General features: G+C 44.3%; 1 protein-coding gene and 1 long non-coding RNA gene across 7 annotated transcripts; one reads left to right on the top strand and one right to left on the bottom strand.

The window, feature by feature from the left end:
• The first annotated feature begins 1,712 nt into the window (after positions 1-1,712).
• Positions 1,713-23,457, top strand: cracd (capping protein inhibiting regulator of actin dynamics). 6 transcript variants are annotated; one of them, XM_039811107.1, is made up of 9 exons: positions 1,713-1,930; positions 15,591-15,759; positions 16,234-16,366; positions 16,456-16,611; positions 18,624-18,839; positions 18,975-21,201; positions 22,278-22,468; positions 22,569-22,725; positions 23,166-23,457. In XM_039811107.1, the coding sequence occupies exons 3-9, from the start codon at positions 16,325-16,327 to the stop codon at positions 23,324-23,326; spliced, it is 3,150 nt and encodes a 1,049-aa protein (XP_039667041.1). In that variant the 5' UTR covers positions 1,713-1,930; positions 15,591-15,759; positions 16,234-16,324; the 3' UTR covers positions 23,327-23,457. The 6 variants fall into 6 exon arrangements, with proteins under 6 accessions (XP_039667041.1, XP_039667039.1, XP_039667040.1 ...); XM_039811105.1 differs by lacking the exon at positions 1,713-1,930 and adding an exon at positions 4,305-4,943; XM_039811106.1 differs by lacking the exon at positions 1,713-1,930 and adding an exon at positions 8,383-8,482.
• LOC120565354 lies at positions 11,759-12,543 on the bottom strand. Its single transcript, XR_005640226.1, has 3 exons — positions 12,470-12,543; positions 12,157-12,194; positions 11,759-11,851 (listed from the first exon to the last, which is right to left on the bottom strand). It is a non-coding gene; the product is annotated as an uncharacterized LOC120565354 (long non-coding RNA).
• Positions 23,458-23,655: the final 198 nt, after the last annotated feature.

Raw genomic sequence — 23,655 nt, 5'->3', positions numbered from 1 at the left:
AGTAAACATTTCATTTTGTCAAAAGTATGGCTGCATATTTGCAGCCGGAAAAGTTTTTCACCCATGTGTGAGTGTGAGCATTGTCTTTACAACTTGGGGATCCTAAAGTACCCAATGCCAGCTGGGACATATAGTTCAGTTAGTTTATTCTGGCTTTGCCTTATCGTTTAGCCATAGCTCAGGGGACTCCGATTTCTTTGTCCTTGTATACTTTCAGGCCACTGAATGAATTGGAGTAATTATAAGTATGTAAAGGTACAGTGAAGTAAGATACTGCCAGGGTTCAGGCTTTCATCCGTGATAATATACACAGGAAAAAGATTTTTGTTTACCATAAATACTTAAGCATAGAAATACAAGGCCTGCAACTCTTAAAAGTTATAACCGCTTTATGGCATAGCTGGCGCTAGATTACACAAGCTAAATTTCGGGTTCTGTTCAGCCTCTTCCTTGAGTTAAAGGCTATTAGCATGAACCTGGAAGCAGATTTTGATAATAATGCTTTGCAAGCTTTCTGGAACAGTTTGTTTATCTAGGCTACATTAGCAAGTAATCTCTTGGGGGGAGGGGTGGAATCTAAATCTTGGCATTTATTAAAATGATCTCTTCAGAGTTAAGTAGCAGTAGTAGTATTCATTCTATATAGCTATAGGCTTATAATAATATAATATTTTAATTGGGATTCTCAATTACCTTTTAGGTATAACTCCTGTATCTCCCTCCAGGCAAGGAAATATTTGAGCTCGGCAGCTTATTTTTTAAACCTTTTTACTGCATTAAGTGATCTGCTCTTTATGAATATATACCTGAACATGTTGGATACTGTATATCATTGTGCTGTGGAAATCTCGTACACCACTCTGTATGTCTGCAGACTTTTGCATTGGTTGGATTTAATACATAAATCTCTCTTTGGGCTGGTTCCTTCTTATCAGTCTACATGCATGTGTCTGTCTGTAGGCCTATTGTTAGTGTTCACTGTTGTAATGATGTTTATGCTGCCCTCTTGGCCGTCACTCTTTTTTTTTTAAAAGAGATTTTAATTTCCATGAGACTTCTAACTGGTTAAATAAACAATATATATGAGCTCTTTGGTGTGTTTTAGCCCAGTGGTTCCCAAACTTTTTAACATCAAGGACCACTAAACTGACACAAATTAGACCGCAGGACCCCCATTTGATAAGATTTATTTTCCAGGTTCCCCCATCTGATAGGATTTCTGCTTTTAGATGTTTTACTACAGGAAGTGTATGAAACCCATAACCAAAATAGTCATGCATTCTGTCATTGTGTTTCTTATGGATGGATTTATAGTGAAACTAAATGATTCCCCCTTTATTCTGCGGACCCCGGGGGGACCCCACTTTGGGAACCCCAGTTCTAGACTAGACAGGTCAACCCCTGTGTCAGCTATGGTCTGTGTGTGAATTAGACAGGAGAGTTGATACACAGGATATCATCACCTGAAACACTAGTTATTGTAGAGCATACATAGGCCTACAAAACAGACTGACAGCACCAGTGATGATTCTAACTAGGCCTACAGTAACCCACAGACACAATGCATTCCACTAGGATGAACTCCTTAAGGAATACACAGTGTGGGGCGGTTCCGGCGTTTCCATTCAGCTCCTTGTTACTTTAATTACATCCGATAAACACGGACTTACGTTCCAGTTACGTGCTCGCATCGTGACAGGAGCTCATATTGTACTGTATGTTGTTGGCGCTGCACTGTATGCCGCCGCTCGCCTTTCTCTCGCAGCCACACCCTCCCATCTCCATCTCGCACGCGTGCAGCTGTGCAGGACTGACGGTGCGTGCGTCTTCCTGTCGGGCACCCGCAGCATCAGCAACACAAAAGGGTCGGAGCTGCCGGAGCTGGGCTTTACCTCAGGGCTGATCACAAGGAGGAACCGCGTTCCAAAAGGTGGTGGGCTTTTTCCTCTTGTCTTCCATATTGTGTCTTTTTTTTTTTTTTTTAAGTGTCCATTTTCACGACGCTAATGACCTTGTCACTGTATCCCGCCTCTCATTTCTCATTAACCCGTTCACGTCTTCTGCTCCATCCTTCACAGATGTGAGTGTGTGTGTGTATGTGCGCGCTGTAAATGGGCTGGGATTTGCAATTTGACTTGAAATGGGTAAACGCCGATATCAACAGGCCAAATTGTAGGCTAATTAATCGTTGTTGTTTTTTTATTCCAAATTAATGTTAATCAATTGAACGCTATTCTGATATCTGTCAATATCTGAGAAAAGCAAAGGCCATATTCTTTGTTCTCCGTGCGCCTTTTTACTCTGCAATTAATAGACTGTAATCCCTGTGCGGCAGCTTCCGCCAATCGGCCATTAACGGTCCGGTATTGATCCGTGCCTTTAGCTATAGCCTTTAAATGTTGATGTAGTCCTACGCCATGTGCAGCGATCTGCGGCTTTCTCCGAACGATGCACAAAACAGCCTTTCGCAGGATGTTTGAGTCAGCTGGAGAACCATGCACAGGCCATATGCTGCGGGCCTACAAGTGCGAAAATATTATATTATTAATGTATTTTTCCACGCGTCATTTAAAGGCTTTAAATCAATACTGCATTACGGTCATCGACAGTTGACTTTTGTGCTAAGACATAAAGTCAGGGAGAATAGATGGCACTTTGCCAGAAATGAATTTCAAGGCTGCCGGTTGGATTGATTGGTGCTGGTTTAAGTAAACTGCTCTGTTTATTTATTTTTTTGGTTGGCTGCTTCAGCACCTGATTGACAGGCAAGAATATGGTATTTTAGTTATAACCTGTGATCTGTATTTAGTAGGTGTATGGGCTGATGGTTGAGAGATGACAAAAGACCGAGCTGTGCGATGTGCCATCCAGGTTCTGTGTTTTGCAGAAGAAATGGGTTTTATACTGCAGTGTTCAGCTTCATATCCAACCTGAACATTTAGATTCTCGGATGCAGTGGAGCTGCACAGTATAAACATGTCATGACCACCCAAATGGTGACTAACGAGCACTTTTTCCAGAGACATCTGTGGAGTGCCTTGCCATGCCGGTCAGCATCCATTTTATTTTGAGTCCCTTAACACCCTTTGACCTCGGATAAAACTGCAACTGTGGATTTGATTTTAAGTACCGTGAGGCAGACCAAGACGGTCTGACTCATTGTTTTCTGCGCGTTTTTAAATGTCATTTGATTTGCAGTCACTTTTGACAAACGGAAGTGGAAACTCCCAGCTTGTTAAAAATAAAAGGCAGACATTCCAAATTAACTTAGAGGCATAAACCTATCACTTAAACTAAAGTGCTCATTCTGTGATGCATTGGCCTAATCATCTGCATGTTTTGCATGTAAAACTGTATTTTGCAAAGAGAATAGCAACTACAAAAGTAAATGCTCATATCTAAGATGTAGTAATCTTCCTGTAAAAACAGTATTTCTTATCTGTCCCCTGTCAATAGTATAACACTATTTTATATGCTAATATACACACATTAGTATCGGTGCTGCCCTTATCTAAAACACAACATTGTAATTACAGTCTACCCCTCTGTGATGCAAGTTATCAACTGTTCTAAATAACATGTATAACCTTAGATAAGGTAACACATGTTTATGTAACACATCTCAGCTCTTAATTATACCCTTTACAGTATCCATTCTATTATAATCGCTGCTGATGTCAAGGTTTATTTTACTGACCTGTTTGAGGCATTGAGGTCACCTCCAAAATTTCAGTGTGCATTCAAAACAACTCATTTTCATGAAATGAGAAGAATGTGGTTTACCACATGGCTAGTGCCGTGGCTGCTACAGTATCTGTGAGGATAGCAGAGGGAGCGGTTGAGCCTGGCTTCTTTACACATGAAGTGGAGTCATTAAGAATGCTCATCCTGTGTCTGTGAATACACGTGGATGTGAATATCTGTGTGAGAGCATGTTTTAGTTCTGGGGGGAGGGGGAGGGGGTGAGTTCTATTTCTGAGTCAGTCAAAGGAGCAGTCTGTCTTTGAAGTGCTATGCTGCTGTAATATAGGCGGCATCCAGGTTGGTGAAGCCCCATCATTACCATATCCCTGTGAGACTGCAGTGTGATGCTGCCAAAACTGTAGAGTGGGGGAGCTGTCCTTATCACCCACCAACACTATGTGCTGATGCACACCACCATTATGATTCCAGATCAGAATAATATAACCTATAACTATAACATGAGGATCTTATTGGGGCTGCCAGAGTCAGGGAACTAAGCGGCTGTTTTTTTTACTTTGAAAATGAATGATGTAAAAAAAAAAAAAAAAGTAACCACTATAAAACTATAACATGTATGACCATAATATTAATAAGCAGTTGTGGTACACCGCATTACAAGGCATTCTAATCACACGTGTCCATACACAGTGACTGTTAACCCACAATGAAAGCCTTTGTGTGCATCAGCCAGTAGAAATGATGAATGCCACTCTGTTCTCCCGCACTGGCTGTGTGGCGGGGGGGAAACAAAGTGTCACTTTGTGCCTCCTCAGCACAGCAGCACTAACAGACACAGGAGAACGCCCATCTCTCCTCGCTCAGCGCTCCCGCTGCCCCCCTAACCCTGCTGACACACCTCCTCCCCTCCCGGCATGTGCATGTGCTGTACTCCCAACATGCATCACGAACCCACACTGACACCACTTTCCATACCAGAGTATGTGGCTGCGCCTTAGAGCGGCAATCACATTTTCATTGATATGAGAATATCAAGGGATGTTTACTCCGTCACTCTCTTGCACACCCACACACACACACACACACACACACACACACACACACACACACACACACACACAACTAAGCCCTCACTGCATCTGACACCTGACTCCAGGTAATGCCCTAGATCCACAGTGACAGCAGGCAGGTGGAGCAGCAGCACATTCATAGATACCCTGGCACACAGCGACTGCGGAACGGTAAGAAGGCATCCTTATACAGAAAGTTAAACGGTTGATGAAGTGTGTTAAGTGAAGGTGTCGGACAGTTTGTAGGTTGACTTGAACTATAGCTTCCATTGGTTCTTTGTGTATTTTCTGGCTCTCTGCGTGTAAAAGCCATTGTGAGCAGCTCACGTTGTACAGGGTGATTCAGTGACGTCTACTAATATTACTGCATTTTCTGAATTTTTGGTTTATGTCAACTATCGCAGGTCATAGCGGTTGAGATGCTCAGGCAGGAGAAGAAGACCTTTTCAGGTCGTGGTTTTGTTTACACACTCAGGCATTGTCACTTAACTGTTGGCTAATGTGGAAAATATAACCATGGTCATACAATACATGTTGCGTGTCACTCTAAAATCCATTGTTTCTCCACATGCACCACTGTGGATATCTAGAGAATGGACACCTTACAGCATAATGTCTGAACATAAACGGAGCGGTATAAAATTCATAATGGTAGTGTTTATTGCTTCTGTGTCATGCTTTGTCCTGCACTGCACTGATGGCTACTTCTGGTGGTTGTTTAGCACCTCTAACCAGGTTTTTTTAGCCATGCTAGTTGGATGGCCATAGGGAATAGGCAATGTTTGTTAGTTGGGTGGTCCACCGCTTCAGTGCAGACTAAAATATCTCAACAACTAGAGGATGGACTGCCATGACATTTTGTACACACACACAAATAATAAAAGAAAAAAAACTAAAGAGCCCCCCCCTTCCTTTTTCCCCCAAAAAAAACAGAGGTTTTTTTTTTTTTTTTTGTTTTTTTTTTTTTTTTTTTTTTAAAAAAAAAAACCCCCCCCCCCCCCAAAAAAAAAAACAAATATTGCAACTATATTCATATAGTTGCATTAGGTCAGTGTCTAATGTATTGTAGTGGGTGTACTGTATGTGTGTGTGCATATATATATATATATATATATATATACACCAATATACCAGAATCTGCCTTTGCTTTCATAGTGGGGGTCTGGGTGTCCTCCGCCAGGGAAGTTTTGAGCATCAACAACTTCATTTCCTGTATTGGGATACACTTTTATGCACCAGTTTGCAGTGGAAATACCTTTATTTAGCCTATGTAAAGAAGAAAAACAAAGATAGCAATTTAAAATGTATCAAAACTATAATGGAAAGAATGTTGTTGCATGTTATTGGGCCTTTTATGTGGGTATCCTGGAGCTTTCTTAGTGGGTATACTGTGTATACCTGTGTATCACGTAGACTACACCACTGCATTAGGTTGTTCACATAAAAAGTGACAGAAATATCAAAAAAGAGAGCTTGAGAGTGAAGTTCAAACCCATCTTGTCACTTCCTCACAGCTGGCCAGTAACGGCATGAAGTTGGTGTAAATGTTGGTTTTGGAAAGTTATAAAAATGGTCGACATAAGGTGTGGGAAGGAGGGCGTCTTTAAAGCCATTTGACCATCTGACGAGCTGTTCTGATGAAGCATGCTGGCAGCTTTAATCTCGTTAACACACTATTCCTACTATTATTGACTGAAGCAGACGGTGGTTGGGGTCCTAAATGCTGAAATGAACTTGTTCACTAACACACATAGGGCTCTGTTTACATCGCTGCTTAAACATTTGCTGTTGTGTGCCTTTTTTGGCATATTTGTGCCTTGTACAATCTGTATGGCGCAACGGTGAAGGGAGTTGAGAGTTGCATGATGATTAGGTAGAAATCCAGATATGTTGGTATTTGGGTAAAAAAAAACAGCCTCTGATGTGCTTAAAATAGATGTCTGAGTTTATCAGCTCAAATTGCTCAGTTTATAGTTTGCTGATTCCATCTGCACCTGAAATGCATAACACAAATGTGCAGCAATTACACAGTGTTTCCTTTAAGATTTTTTTTAGCAGTGAGGGCAGGTCTGTTCGAACAACAACCCCCCCCCACCCGCGCGCGTTTCATTACGTATGGTGTATATATATATATGGTAAGGCATATTTTCAGTTGTGATTGAACTGTATTTTTTGAGGAACTATAGGGCACTTAACATCTACAACAGGTCTACATTGCAATGTGAGCGGCAGCCAACGGGGGGGTGCATTATGTCGGCAGGATAATTTAAAAGGCAACCGTGACTACATCTTTTGTACAGCCCTATTTCTGACACTGGTGGCAGAAATTTTGCCATGGTGGGCCGCCAATACAAAATCAACATAGAAGAAACACTGTTACATAATAATGCTAAATCTTGTGAATAAACCCTTTTGTAACCAGGTTATACATTTAGGTTAAACTACAAGTTTACTGTGACTATAGCAAGAGTGCCAGTAAAGCGGTCTGTAATGAAGTGCGGATTTATGGGTGACTTACTGTCATCCACAACAGCTTATAGACAACACCAGGCTGCTGTACAATTACCACACAAACTAATGTACTGCTGATCACATCAAACTGTTGATATAAATTGGTTTAAGTCTCAATTTGCAAACATCACATTTAGAAGATCAATGGAAGAGTTACAGTAAATGCAAAAATAAAAAAATCTAAGAAATGAAATGCAATACATAAATGTATAGATATGTATACATACACACTTATTATTATTATTATTATTATACTCATTATTGATTGAAAAACATGTTGAAAGGAAAATTGTTTGGCTTTCTGCCTTGTTTGTTGTGTAGAGGTGTATTGCATTTCAGTGTTCAGCAGAGGACATATTTCTCTGTAGGCATTTTAAATCTTGCATAGAGACAGATAATTTCTGGTGATGCCTTAATTCACGGTAAAAAACAAAAGGTCATTTGGACTAGGGCAGCATGATATGAGAAAATTGTCTAATTGCGATTATTTTGACTGATATCGAGAATGCGATATGGTACAAATTTTTTTTTTTTTTTGTTTTGTTTTTTGCGAGGATCTGTACCAAACAAAGATTTTTTTTTTTCTTTAAACTGTAGCATAGGATTTGTAGGCCCAGGATGTCTCTGCAGCACCACAATACATATTTTGCCTTAACAAATATTGTGCCCCGCCTGCGATTTGGATATTGCACTAGATATTGCACATTTTGCGATTTCGATAAAACTGCGATTAATTGTGCGGCCCTAATTTGGACCACCCTTTCCAGAAGATGCTCCTTTTTATATTTTATTCAAAAATGATGGCTTACCAGGGGCGTTAAGGCCTTCTTTCCAAACTGTCTGGGAAAGTAGCTTTGCATTTTGTACATGATATGTACAGCAAAACGGTTTTGGTTAAATAATATTTTTAAGAAAATAAAAAAAACTCAACTCTTGATTGAAATATAAACATGACTACTGTGGGAATTATCCGTTCCAGCCACCATATCATGTCCTTGCTTTACTCGCAGTTTTGGCAGCGGCAGTGTGACTGGCTGAGATAACGATGAATCACCACGCACCTGACATTTAATTTTCCATTTTTTAAATGACTCCTTAGGGTGCGCTGAACAACAAGTGCACCTGGATACTCCCTCATTGTCCTTTGTGCTGCTCAGGGCACCTGCTGTTGCAACAACCACATCAGGAGAGACATGCAGGTGTGTGCCAAGTGAACTATTTCAGCTCTGTTTGTGATAAGGATTTGTTGTGGGAGTTGATTTCTGTGTTGCGTCTGTCTCCCTCTGGCCTCTGCTGCTGCTAGCATGTTGCCATGGAAACCAGAGGCAGCTCAAACCTCAGAGAATGCTAGAGATTGGGACAAAGAGTTGGTGTTGATGAGCTGTTGTGTAAGTCTAGACCTAAAGATGATAACGGTGGTTTGTCGTCACCTCATGCAGCCTGAGAGAACGTGTTCTTCTGTTTAGAAGTGCTTCTTCATCCATCCACCCCTTCCCATGTCACCCCTCATGCCATGCTCATGTTTCCCTCTGTGAGTACACCTGATGCTAACAGACCTAACCAACCCAAACCTGCTGTTTTGTCTCTGTTCTGTATGTATTTCACCGTTTTTCTCCCTAAACCGCAGCGGAGGCAGCGACGACGCTCGTCTGGGTAAAACGAGCTTTGTGCAAAAGGGCAGATCGATGTTCCCTAAAGTTTTACTGCAGTGGTGCGCGGCAATCTCGAGCTGCGCAGCGGAAATGGGTAAACACGGCTCCACCACGTTCGTCTGTCTGCTTTGTCAGCAAGCTACTTGTGCCGCTGCAACACTAAGCTATGCCTTTTGGACTTTGGTAGCTGTCTGGCCCTGCTCTGAGGCAGAGCTGTGTCGCCGTGGAATGATGTTGAGCTGCTGGCTCGTTTCGAGAGCGCTGAGTCGCAGCATCGTGTTATGCCGCCGCCATACTATGATGCAGCTGTATCCTTGTCAAAGGCATTTCTCTGCTTCCGTAGAGCACATGGCTGCTCCTCGTGCTTCTCTCATCCCATCTCTAGCTGCTGCCCAAGTCTGTCCGCTGCAGCAATCCGACTGCAAACACACACACACACACACACACACACACACACACACACACACACACACACACACACACACACACACACACACACACACACACACAAAACACATCACACACTGGCTTCTTAGCACACAGACAACATTGCTCAACATTAGGACTTGCAGCCAAGCACAGTCAACACACAAATAAACAGACAAACAAAGAATCCACAATATCTCTCTTTACACCAGCAGACACAATCACGTACAGTCTGTCTGCGTTCACACACCCTGACTACCCAACACGCTTGTTTGCTCCTTGTTCTTTGCTGGCAGGACAAAGAGCCTTTTTTTGGGGGGTGGCAGACATTTCTGAGAGAGTCTGTTAGGCTCTGTCACCCTGAGGAAGGAAGCCCACGTCATGCTGATCCCACTGGAGACGGCGGGCCTCTCTCCGACTCTCTCAGTACTGTCTCACGCTCTCTGGTTTAATACTGCCAGCCCGGTTGCTTGTGGTTTCACACAACACACGCACATTTCCCGCTGTACATCAGAAAACCTCTGGCTCGGCCGACGTGCTGCAGACAGGTGTTTGAGGAGGCGGGGTTCAGGGCCCAGGAAAGGGTCTGTAGGTTTGTTGGTTGCTGTCAGTTTATGAGATGCAAATGGGAAGCTCTGTGGGTGTTTATTTCTGCTGTGGGTCTCCTATGATTAGATGTAGCAAAGGGTCATCCTGCTCCAAGTGAACATGCTCAACTCAGCTGCTACAAGAGTCTTTCTTTATTTGTAATGTTGGCACTGTCCGCATCTTAGCTGTGTGTTGTCATTTCAGATGTACAGCTGACTTTTTTTTTTTTTAGTGCCACCATTTCTACATCAACAAGCCACAACGGAGTGGCCTCAGAGGGCTCATTTTGCTCTCAAAACATGCCGAGGCTTTATCGTGCCCCAATCACCAAGAGCCGTTCTGCAAGAGCTAACAAAGCTGAGCTTTTGGTGGATAATGCTACAGGGGATGGAGAGCAAGAGTCCAGCTGCAGCTCTAGCACTGTAAATAGCCAGTGCCCCTTTCCTGATCTCTCTGCGGTCTCTTTTTTTCCCCCTCGACAAAACGCTCACACTTGCTCCTTTAGGACCTTTAACACAACCCCCGCTGCATTAAAGATGATAACAGCATCCGCATGCTCACTTCCTTCTTTTCTCACCACAGCCAAGGTGCGCAGTGACCATGGCAACGGACGCCACGGAAACTAAGCATGACATGCTTTTAGAGGTAACGGAATCCAAAGGCCCAGGTAAACGGGAAGAAAAAAAAAAGAGTGCTTTTTTGGGGACATCTTAAAGAGACAGTGTATCAAAGCAGTTTCAGTGATCACATCATGAGGATGCTAATACCTCTGCCTCAGTTTCATCTTGTTGTTTTTTCACTGTCTCTTTAAGAACTGCATGCTGTGGTGACGGGTTTGATTTGAGCCTTTACGTAGTGCTAGTGGTGTGCTCGGTCCATGTTTCTACCTTCTTTGATCTGTTCTTTACTTGCTTTTGTTCGATCCCATCTATAATCTGATTAGTGGTGCAAAGAAAAGAAAATACTGTCAATTATGATAAGTGTTGATAAGGCACATTGTGTTACCTTTGGACAGAGGAAATGCATTAATTTACTCTGCAATACTGTAAAAGTTAAGGCCTTTTTATGGTTGTGCGTAGAAAAACGGCATACCCCCGCAGACCGCTGTAGCCTGACGTGCACCTTTCGAAAAACGTAACTACACGTCGCAGCGGCGCACGTGGCTCGGCCGTGTCTTGGTAGCGTTGCTCCAGATTTACCACCGTGGTCAGAAAGAACAGGGGAGACACTTTGTTTCTCTCACTATGACTCTAGAGTCGCTACTCGCTCCTAACTTAATCGCCGTCACTCTCTCACTTCTCCCTCGCTCTACCACACACTCCCCACACACACACACACACACACACACACACACACGCCGGCTCGACGCACACACCAGCGCACAAGTATAAACACTAGGCCACTTACATAGGCTAAGGCAAAAGCTCTGCGTGGAGCCTCCGCAGATCCATGAAACAGCCTTTACTCTGCTGGCTGTTATTAGAACAGTGAGCTGCTGCATTGTGCACATTTTATCTGTTTGTGGAATAAGTAGGTTTCAAAAGCAGGTCTTCTGAGCCGTCCTCCTGATGTTTTTTTATTTAGCTGCCAGCTAGTTAATTTGCGTTCACCGGATGTGAAATATTCCCTGCTCAGATGACTAGAATGAACAAGCAGCAGGGGTCTGAGTCCAGAGGACCAGGCACAAAACACACTGCACCGCAAGCACACAGGAAGCAAGAGTTAACCCCAGCGTTAGGTTGGCTGCTGCTGCTGCTGCTGCTGCTGCTGAGTCGTCTATGCTGCAGAAAAGTGTCCTTTCTCGTTTCACGCATGAGTGTGTGAGCATGCCCAGGGCAGTGCATTATGGGCTTCGTACCAGAGTAGAAACACTGGACGGGGCACTGATGCTGGAAGAGCATTCTGCAGGGAAACAGAACAGCAGTCCCATACCATAATATTACTCACTGCACAACAGACAGAGAAAGAGAGAGTATTGACAAGAGTATTGAGCATATACATTTCATCAGTGCCCTGTAAAAACACATTTCTCAATTGTTCAACCCTAAAAACACTGAATTTTGTTAATAATACAAAATGCAATACCATGGATAAAGCGTTATGAAATCTCCAATCTGCACAGACTCTTGAATTAAACACATTTTAATTTCTATTGGATTTTATTTCTTTTACCTTTTTCTAAACTGACACATTTATAGCTAACCCACCTTATAATGATCTCCATGCTGATGTAAACATCAAGGTCCTAAATATGAATTGACAATCATGAAAACAATAAAAAGGGACAAAAGAGAGGGGGAAAAAAAACAGGCAAAGATTAAAAACAGAAGTCTCATAATCGCTCCAGTAGGCCTATATCTCAGAATTACCATCCTTAGAAACCCTATTTCCATATAAAAAACTGAACAGTAGGATTATCAAATATTGACTGTGACCCAACATCTAACCACAACAGTGAAAAGTGCTGCCTCCAACCATATAAGCAGTTCTTCAGAAGTTGTTTGATATTTTAGGAAATACCTTTATTTGCTTTTTTGTCGAAAGTTAGATGAGAAAATTGATGCCACTCTCGAGTGAGTTCAGTCCAACAGCTAGCCTGGCTCTGTCCAAAGGTAACAAAATCTGCCTACCTGCACCTTTTTAAAGGTTACAAGCAAACCTGTGAAAACAACAGCTGGACTGATTTTTGGCTGGGAGCGGTGACTTCCTGGAATCTCCTCTGGTTAAGCACTGCACCCCCCCCTGGTAAAACCACAACGCGTCATATTTACACTTGGGTTTTTAGTTCGAACAAACAAGATAAAGGGCACTATATTGCACCCGTGTGTGTCTTTACTAGTTTAAGAGCAACGCAGTTGTTAGTTTCCCGTCCAGCACCCAAGTCGTTTAAATAGCAAATGCACCTGTGCCCAGCTGTGCGCCCATGGGCGTGCTGGTCTTCCAGGGAGGTGTGTTCGGGTGCATTCTGGGCGTATTGCTATCTTGAGGCAGCGGGAAGTGATTGCAGCATTGACCAACAAAAACCTGGTCTAAAGTCAATAATGCAGCATTTCATTGTTAATTTAACAGAGCATTAGTAAAATGCTCCTAGGCTCGTGCACAGTGCGCGCACACTATGCTTGTTACACACAAAGGGACGCACAGCAGCACACACATGCAGAAGATTACAAATAAAAATATAACCGCAATTCTCCAAGGTCCAAACGCGCCTGGCTTTTAAAGGGAATGGGAGATGACACTCTGATTGGTTAATTGCATGTTACGCCCAAAACACACCTATGAATTAATGAAGACACTAATGCTACGTTTACACGTGGCCGGCTATTTTCATAAACGGACATTTCAACCTCTCGGTTTTCAGAAAAGTTTTTGTTTACATGTACCCGTGTATATATGCCGTCAATGCAGTCAAGAGCACGCCAGACCTGTAGGTGGCGGTGTAACGAGAAGCTCAAGCCCACGTTAGCCAATCAGAATCCCGACAATAGCAACAACAGCAACCAATCGCGTCCTCTTTCTCTCTCTCTCGGCTGCCTAAACCTCCGTTTGTCTCAGTTTACCTGCAAACGTGCAAACGAAGTTTTCCAAAATCTCCACTTTGGCCGGAGTTTTTAGAAATAATCGTTTTCTGTGATTAAAAATGGGGTTTTCGTGTAAATGAGAGGCCAAACCGCAGGAAAATATCGGTGTCTTCCCTTCGTGTAAACGGGGCCGAACCCTTTTTGAACCACGCGCACGGACCCTTTTTTTCCGCCGTCAAACTAGCAAAAGTGGATTCGGACACGCCCTAAACGCCCCTGGTTGGCGGATTTTTGTTTCCTTTGGATAGTCAGGCTAGCTGTTTCCTCTTGTTTCCAGAATGTACGCTAATCTTAGCTAACCAGCTGCTGGCTGTATTCAGCAGACATGAGAGTGGTATCAATATCATCATCAAGTGAATAGCCCATACGTGTATTTCCCAAAAAATGTCAAACTATTGCTTTACAGTTTAAAAAAAAGAGAGAAAAATGATGGTGGAAGATATAAGTACATAAGTACAGCACTGGAAGGAAGGGTTCAAAAGTTGTTAAAGTTAGTGGTAAACTGGTGCAATTTACAAAAGAAAACTCCAGAAAATATGGACAAAATGGAAGCATATGACTGTGGTATCCGTCACAACTGTATTTGTCCCTGTCACAACTTTTGCCTTGTGGAGATACATGGTTTCTGGATGACATTGTCGCATAAATGGGCTAATAACGTAGTCTTTGGTAGAAACAAATGAAAGACAGAATCATAACAAATACTTCCCACATTCTTTATATCTTTGGCAATAGCCCATATATAGTACAAATACACACACATTAAACTCTCCCACGCAAAAATAAAGACCCATTTCTGAGTCGAGGATCTATGTGGGGGAAATTAGTTTACTGTATTGTTTCCCATGATGCCTCGGGTGCAGTGAGCAGCATGCGAAGTGAAATCCCACACCAGTTGCTACTTATAGCTCTGAAAGGGATACCCACGGAGCCCTGAGAACGGCAGACTGCACAGCGGTGTAGAGTAGCTTTGTCGCTCTGTAACCTCACCCACTTAGTTCACCCAGCGGACCGCCACAAGTACACAGATACACGGACAAAAACAAAACGCACAGCCAGAATGACGTAGACACGCAAAGCAGTGCTGAGAATCACACTTTATTGCATTTTGAAATTGAGCTAAAAGATATGTTTACATTTTCAAAATGACATGTCAACACTCTTTCATCTTTGGGATCCCGAGGAGAGAACAAAGCCATGTTTTTCTCTTTTACCTGTGGGAAAGTTTAGCTTATGTGTAAGAGTTTATAACTGTTGGCCATGAGGAAACCAAGATATCAACCAAAAGTCCAAAAGTTAGTTTCATAACTTTGGTCAATGACTTCCTCATGAACCAGCACTAAAGGGGTTTATTACTTTTATTATGTAGTTCAGAACACATTTTTATTTTTGGCAGCACATTGCTCCTTTTTATTTTATTGTTCCATACTAATTTGACATGGAAGGGATTGCCTTACCAGTCGATGGATTATGGAATCTGCCAGAGTGATTTGCGGTGTGTTATTATGTAATAATGACAATTTCCTTCCTTTTAGATCAGATAACACACACACGTGTACATCTTGTAGAGTTCTTATCTATTGAAATATTGCAGGTCAAATTGGAAATGAGTCACACATTTGATGGAAACTTCTTGGAGCCATGTGGACAGCCAGGATGTCCTTGTGGGTCTGCGCTGCTTTCCTTTCTCTCGGGACCAATCGTGGATTTGTGTTGCCTGTTTTTAGTCAGTGATTCAGCGATTTGTTCCCCATTTCCTCTAAAGCTGCTACGGCTGTGGGTGCTCCCCTTTTCTGTGTGTTGTTTCTCTTTCCCACTTCCTTTTTGAATACAAGTAAGTATGAACCAAAGAGCCAAGGTTTTCTTCTCATTCCAGCTGCTATTTTTGATTTCTTTTCTTTTAATTCAATCAATTGCATTTCATTATCTACACACGTGCATACAAAAGTACACGCCCATTGACACTGTCCTGCTCGTTATCTAGCCCGAGGGCGAGATATAAATATGAATGATTTCATTGCATGTAGCTGTGGATGTCATCTGTTGTCTTTTGCCAACAGAGAGAAAGCGACAGGGCAAATTCCAGCCCTTCAGACGACTCTTTGGGAAGAAGAAAAAGAGGGAGGCCAAGGGGGACTTTGATGAAGCAGAGCTAAAGGCGAGTTATTCTTCTGGGGAAGTGTGCAATGGAGTTGTTTCTGACAATGAGGAGTCCAATTCAAATCTGAGGTAACTACAGCGAAGTTTCATTTTTTTACACATATTTGCCTGAGTTATACATAATGAAACTGAACTTGTGTCCCTGTCATTGTATTAGCGCTGGTAAAAGCTGCAACTACACATCTTGTTAATAATTTCTCACCTATACAGGAAGGTTTTGAATTTCTAGAAAGATTTTTATCTTAGCTTCTTATCAGATTTCTTTCACTGTCAGAAAAAGAAAAGAGTTTTAAACTCACTCTCATGAAAGCTTCCGAAGTTGTGGTTGCACAATCTGTAGAGAAAAGAGTGAGCCTCTGCTCAAATGCAGCTTCTGAAAGACTCAACAACATTTCAGCCTTTAATTGATGTGCTGAAATTGCTGGTGTGTAAAGAGGTCATATATTTCTTTTGTGTGAAATGATTTACAGAGAGCCCTATCATAATGAATGACTGGCAGTAATGACACGCTGCAGCACTGAAGACGCTCTTATTTTTCTGCAGGGAGTTGAATCCCATCGGATCTCGAGCTCTCTCGCACGACAGCATCTTCATCCCAGAGGAGCCGGCGACCGAGCCCGGTCTAAATCACAGCATGTCCCAGGAAAACGTCTCGGATAAAGTTAGGAATCTGCAGGTGGGCCTAGTAGAGGTGTGCACTCAGTGGCTGAACAGTTATCTTCTGTCTACACACATAACATGCAACCTTTTCTGTTGGTCAAACAGAGGCAGATCGCACAAGGTATAAAGTTTGGCCAGAGGCCTTCTTCTCTGAGGAAAAGTGAAGGAGATGAGGGAAGTTCAGATGAGGAAGAGGTTCCCCGGAGTCCTCTGAAGGTTGTGGCCCAGGTAGAAGCCGAGCCAGCGGACACAGAGCCAAAGGTAATAACATTTTAAAGGTCCCATATTGTGCTAATTTCTAGGGTCATACTTGTATTTTGGGTTTCTCCTAGAACATGTTTACATGCTTTTAATGTTCAAAAAACACATTATTTTTCTCATACTGTCTGTCTGAATATACCTGTATTCACCCTCTGTCTGAAATGCTCCGTTTTAGCTCCTGTCTCTTTAAGCCCCCCTCCTTAAAAGCTCAGTCAGCTCTGATTGGTCAGTGTTTCCGGATCTCGGAGTCACTGCACCGTCATTGCAGCCAGGGAATAACTGTAATGGCACTGTAGCAGCACTTTCTAGCTATAAATAGTAAAATGTAAATGTTTGTGATATCACAACCGTACAGAAGTTCAGACAGTTCGACCTGCTTTAGAATAAAAAAAAGACATGGAAATCTCACTTTTTTTTTTTTTTTTTTTTACAATATACGACCTTGAATGTATATTTTGATGGCAGTTTGGTTCAATTTTTAAAGGGGAAATCCACCAATTTTACACATCAAAGTCTGTTTACAGGTCTTGAGAAGTACTACTGCTGTACTACTAAATCCCAGGTTTTGTGCCCTTTTGCAAAGCCTGGAGGTTTGATTTTTAATGTATGGCATGGTATGAAGAATGACGTGAGCCAACAACACACAAATTCAGAAGCAAATGCATATAGACATGCACACACACACACACATATTAATATTATGTACATGAAATAATAAATGTAAATATAAATAGATATGTTTTGTACCACATGGCTAAACTGCTGTTTCTATGACAATTTTTTTTTTTATAACATAAATATAAATGTAAATCTGGTTACTAAATAAGTTTTTTGGAAATGAAACAAATATGGGGGTTAGTTACAAAGAAGTGAGCTTAAAGGGGTGACAGAATGCAAAACCGAGTTTACCTTGTCATAGTTGAAGTACGACAGTTTGGTGGGTAAATAGGACATACATAGAACCTCACTATTTGAAACTGCAGTTGAAAACGGGCGAATCTCAACAAAGCTCATAGTTGACATCATCTCCGTGGCTGTACCTTATTTGGCTCTTGTCTGTACCTTTTGTCACGCCCCAAAATTTACATACAAACCACTGGTCTGAGGCCAGCTGGTCTTCTGAATCTAGGTCGTGCAGATCTGAGAAATGTTATACATTGTTCATCTGCTATTTCATTACTAAATTCACTTCTGAGACTTTTTTTTAATGCGAGAAATCAACTATGTAGAGCTCAAATATGGGCCGTTTTACGAAAAAATTATTGCTAATTGCAAATTTGGTCCGACTGTGTCGGACTTCAGAAGCTCCACAGTCTGATGTGACAGCCGGCCGGTGCCTGCCTGGGTTGCTGCCTTGCCGGTCGGCCTGTCCACCTTCACAGACCCCACTGTGAGCTGGCTGGAGCTCTGAAGCGTTATTAGTGCTTAGGCAGATGGTTGAGGTGAGGCATTGGCCTTGAGTGGTTAGGGTCAGGATAGCCCATTGGTCATGGGAGAGGACCTGAACGCACCAGCATGGACACCTGGCCAATCTATATAATCTATCTATGATATTTTTGGCATTTTTAGGCCTTTGACAGGACAGCTGAAGACATGAAAGGGGAGAGAGAGGGAATGACATGCAGCAAAGGGCCGCAGCTCGGAGTCGAACCCTGGCACGCTGCGTCGAGGAGTAAACCTCTATATATGGGCGCCCGCTCCACCAACTGAGCTATCCGGGCGCCCACGCCTGGCCAATCCTAGCGCTTTGATGCTACACAGGCAAAGAAAAGAAAAGCAGTATGATTTATAATAATGCTTGACTGAACTGTTTGCGGTCGCAGTTGCATTATGGGTAACGTAGGTGCCAGGTGTGACAAGGAACGAGAGTGGAATAAAAAAGTTTTGGATCGACTCTAACAGTGTCATATAAAAGTGCAATGCTAAATTGGTGGAGTATGCCTTTTAAGGTTTTAGGACTACGATCAGATGTGTTTCAGTTTTTAATAAAAGCTCTGTTGCTCTGACTGAAGCAGGTCCAGGGGGCTCAACAAGCCGGACCACACAGCACCCCCGTGAAATCACCGAGGTCCAAACGAGTTCTTCCGCCCACTGGCACTATCGAGTCCATCGATCTGGATGCCGTTCCACAGTCTGTTCCTCGCCTAGACAACACCGCTGCCAAGCATAAACTGTCCGTCAAACCCAAAAACCAGAGGATTTCCCACAAACACCGGCGGTTTACACAGGTGAGCCACAGCCAAGTCAAACTTTGAGTTGCCTCAAATGTGTCCTAGCATGCTGTTGATTTATTGTGTGACATTTCCTACCCGTTTGTTCTGGTTAAGAAAAAATAGGAGCTAATCATATTTCCACATTCCCAGGACCTCCAAGAGGGATCTATTCCCGGTGTTGTGCAAGAGGACCTCGAGGCGGCGGGCGTATCCACGGACGACCGGCGCAGGGCCTCGGCTGAGTCCCTGGACAGCTTCAAGAAGCAGAGACTCCATGAGGAGGAGAGACAGGAGACGAGGAGGAAGAGAGAGCTGGAGGACCAGAGGCTCCATCAGGAGGAAGAGGAGAGGAGGAGGAAGAGAGAGCTGGAGGACCAGAGGCTCCATCAGGAGGAAGAGGAGAGGAGGAAGAGAGCAGCAGAGGAGCTGAGGCTGCGGGAGCTAGAGGAGGAGGAAGAACAAAGGCGGAGAGAAGAGGCGGAGAGGAGGAGGAGAAGGGAGGAAGAGGAGAGAAGGATCCGAGAGGAAGAGGAAAGGCGGTGGCGAGAGGAGGAAGAGCGGAGGGAGGAGGAGGAAAGGAGGATGCGAGAGGAGCAGGAGCACAGACGGCGGGAGGAGGAGAGGAGACGACTGGAAGAGCAGAGGAGGAAAGAGGAGGAGGAGGAAGCAAGGAGGCAGCAGGAGCTCGCGGAAGAGGAGAGAAAGAAAACGGAGGAAGCGGAGAAGATGAGGTTGCGGGAGATTGAAGAAAAGAAAAGAACGGATGCAGAGGAGAGGAGGAGGAAGGAGGAGGAGGAGCAGAGGAGAGCTGAGGAGCTGCGCTGGAGGGAAATGGAGGAGCGACAGAGGCCGTTCTCTTTCAAAGTGTCCTCTGGAGAAAAGCAGATTTTGTTCCAGAAGGTGAACCTGACGCCGGTTACGCCGGCTGCCGGCCACCAGAGCGTTGCTGCAGCGGAGCAAAGAGAGAGCGCCAAGGCTTCGTCTTCCGAAGGCCTGCTGACGTCTCCATACGTCCCCCACACCGCCATCTTGGTGACAGGCGCCCAGCTCTGTGGGACAGCGGTCAATTTAGACCACATCAAAGACACGGCCTGCAAGTCTCTGCTGGGTTTGGGAGAGGATAAAAAAGCCCAGGGAACACCGCCGACCAAGAGCAAGACCTCACCGGACCGCAAGTCCGGCAAAACCAAATCCCTCAACGAGTCCTCGTTCTCTACGGACCAGTCCGTCCTGGCAGAATGGGCCAGCATCCGATCAAAGATATTCAAGGGGGTAGAGGAGGGGAAATACGACGAGTACTCAGAGCCGAGCAAGAGCCAGCCTCAGACCGGCGGAGAAGAGCCGCCTGCGTTCTCCCACGCGAACCTCAGGAAGACCATGTCTGCCAGCGCCAAGTTCTCCATCACCCCTGCGAAGAAGAAGTTTGGAGATTCAAACAGGAACTCTGAGGTGTTCGGCGCAGATGATAAGGAAGCAGGAGAGGAAGCGACTCGGTCTGACAGCCCCAGCGCAGCGTCCCCAGCGCCGTCCTCTAAACCTCAGAGCAGGACGAGTAAGACCGTCCGCATCGTGGAAAGAGGGTCAGAGGAATGCGTGTTTGCCAAAGACCTCCCCTCTTTCCTGGTTCCCAGCCCCGGAGCCAGACCGGAGGGGCCAGAGTTGAAGAGCACAGCTCAGAGGGAGACGGAGGTGTCTGAAAGTGAGGAGGGAGAGATCCAAGGCCAGGACGGCGAGGACCAGCCCTCGCCTTTTGGCATAAAGCTGAGGAGGACCAACTACTCCCTGCGCTTTCACGGCGAACAGTCCACCGAGAAAAGGAAGAAGCGGTACAGTGCAGGGGACAGCTTCGACGGCGTCCCTTCCCCTCTCACCCCCATTGAGCCCGACTCCGACGCTTCCTCTGTCTTTTCGGACAAATCCACAACTCCTACATCGCCTCTGAAAGAAGGCGCGGCCGGCAAGTACTTCCATGCATCCGCCTCCCACGCCGTCCCTCGGGCTAAACCGGGTAAGTCTACCAGCCCGATCTCACACGCCGAGGGTGAGAAAGTGCTTTCCAAGCCACCCGTCTACCGAAGACCGACCACGTCACCCAAACCTAGCGGAGCAGCCCCTACGTCTCCCCCATCGCCGCTACCTAAAGCGGTCCATGGGCCTCCCGGTGATGCCGGGGTCCAGAGGACAGGGGCTGCAGAGACATCGGGCCAGGAGCAGACCAACCGGAGCGAGGACCCTTCAGCGGTGGCCCAGTTGCACCGGTGCAGCCAAAGCCAGGTCCAAGGGGAAGAGGAGCCGAAGGAGAAGAGATCCTTCTTCCAGTCCATTAACATCCCCTGGAGAGAGAAGACGGACAGAAAGACAGAGCTCATCAAGAGAGGTCAGTGTTACTGTCATCAAGCACACAGCTGCAAATCAGAAATTCTTTATTTTATTTTATTTTTTTTTCATAAATTACCACCAACATATAGGAAGGAATAGTTTTGACATTTTGGGTATAATACTTAATCGTTTTCTTGCCGAGAGTTAGATGAGAAATTGGCATGGGGTACTTTCCATAAGATCATCTCTCAATGCAAATCAAAGCAGCTATTAGGCTAACTGAAATAAAACCATGCCAATCTCTAGGTATGGTGAAGGGTATATGATGATGTGGGGGGACTATTTTAATTCCAAAGGCCAAGGGAACTTTATCAGGATGCATAGTGTCCTGGATCCATCAAATAACTGGCCTTTAAAAATAATAATCTGCCTGCCTCTATGGGAATTTTACATAGGGGTGTACTGACTTTAGTTGCCAGCGGTTTAGACATTAATGGCTGTGTGTTGTTATTTTTAGGGGACAGCACATTTACACTGTTATACAAGCTGTACACTTAATACTTTACATTGTAGCAAAGTGTCATTTCTTCAGTGTTTTCCCATTAAAAGATATAATGAAATATTTACTAAAATGTGAGGGGTGTACTCACTTTTGTGAGATACTGTAGGTGCAACTATTTTCTATTAATGAACGTCCGTTACATTCAAGCCACATGTCAAATGAGTTGATCCAAAGCTCCGCGATCACTGAAGGCTTGCATCATGTGGGTGCTCTGACAGTGTTAGAATTCCGCATGTTTTGCGCTAGCAATATTATTATAATAATAATAATAACTTGGACTTATGTAGCGCCTTTCATGGTACCCAAGATCGCTTAACAAATGGGGTTGGGGTTGGGAGTCAAAGGACTTAGTGAAAAGCAGGAGGAATCTTGTAGGTTGATGCGTGACTTGACCGGCAACCAGTGGAGCTGTTGGAGGATGGGAGTGATATGCCGCCAGGGCTTTGTGTGGGTTAGAACCCTGGCAGCAGAGTTCTGGACATACTGGAGTCTGCTAAGGGCCTTGGTTGGGCAGTCCAGACAGGATACCATTGTAGTAGTCCAGACGGATAATATGTCAATATGCCCTTCAGAAAAACCATCGCTACAGAGCAGGCACTCGCTGGACAGTGCGAAGGTCCAGGAGAAGGAGGCCGGGCCCTTATGGATCACACTGGCTCTGCAGAAGCAGAAGGGCTTCAGGGAGCAGCAGCAGAACCGAGAGGACCGTCGTAGCCACAGAGCGGAAAAACTGGCTGAAAAACAAGCCAGAGAGAGAGACAGCGTATGTGCCCCAGATATACAAATATCTTTTTATATTTCTTCTGACATTCACATAATCTGACAGTGTTCTTCCTCTCATCCGCTCACACTGATCTCTTCAGCAGGTCAGCCCCACAGAGAGCAGAGGAAGCGGGAGCACCAGTCCTTCTTCTAAACCTCAGACGCCAGAGGAGCCCAAGAGACCCGACAGTCTCCTGGGGCGATTTGAGCGCAGAGAAAACCTGAAAAAAGCCAACACTTTACCCAGCTCTGTCACTGGTAAGAACCTGTGCGTCTAAAATTATAAAGCTATATATTGCTGAGATTGAGTGACTTTAATAATCCTCTTTTATTAAGTGAAAATACGAAAAAGAAATGCTGAAATTATGAAATGTGATGAGCTGCTTTTTTTGTTCTGTCCGGACTGTTGGTGACTAAATAATCCAAAGTGTTACCGAATATTTTAGGGTTTGGGACTGTTGGTGGGACAAAACAAGACGTCACCCTGGGCTCTAGGAGTTTTTTAGTTTTTTTTTACACTTTTCTGATGTTTAAACCATATATAGAATATAGAAGATAATCTGAAAACTAATTGATAATGAAGACAACAGTTGCAGGTAAATTAGTTTCATTAAACGTCTTGAATAAAAAGAGCCTTTAAAGGCTGCGTGGTGTAACAAACAGATGTGTAACTAATCATTGTGCTCGATTTGTGTCAGTTGAGATTGCAGACTCTACGCCGTCGCCACCTGCTGTCAAGGAGGTGTCAAAGCGCTTCCCCTCCACTGACTCCCCGCAGGTGTCCACGGAGCCGGCGTGGCTGGCTCTGGCCAAGAGAAAGGCCAAAGCCTGGAGCGACTGTCCTCAGATCATCAAATAACACCCCCCACCACACACACACACACACACACTCCAGCTTAACACTGATCTCTGGCCTGCGTTCAGACTGCACAGTGCCCACAGACTCTGAAGCACCCGGAGAGTCACCATCACCCCATCTCTGCCCTCCCCAAAAAAAAAAAAAAATACTCCAGATCTCATCGCTCACCATGAAAACGCTCCTGTCTGTGAAACAAGTAAAACTCCTGCAACAACTTGTAACCCCCCCCCCCACACACACACACACACTGGCTGGTACTATTATCATGTTAAAGTGCGCTTCACATTCAAATATTCCAATTCAATCGCATAGATATGTTAACAATTGTT

Source organism: Perca fluviatilis, chromosome 9 (assembly GCF_010015445.1).
Source record: "Perca fluviatilis chromosome 9, GENO_Pfluv_1.0, whole genome shotgun sequence".
NCBI classification, from domain to species: Eukaryota; Metazoa; Chordata; class Actinopteri; order Perciformes; family Percidae; genus Perca; species Perca fluviatilis.
This window is presented reverse-complemented; position numbering and strand designations above follow the sequence as displayed.

Coding starts and splice junctions, on each gene's coding strand:
- cracd (XM_039811104.1), top strand. CDS start 15,539: ATGATTTCATTGCATGTAGCTGTGGATGTCATCTGTTGTCTTTTGCCA. Junction 15,760..16,233: donor GAGTCCAATTCAAATCTGAG/GTAACTACAGCG, acceptor ATTTTTCTGCAG/GGAGTTGAATCCCATCGGAT. Junction 16,367..16,455: donor ATAAAGTTAGGAATCTGCAG/GTGGGCCTAGTA, acceptor TTGGTCAAACAG/AGGCAGATCGCACAAGGTAT.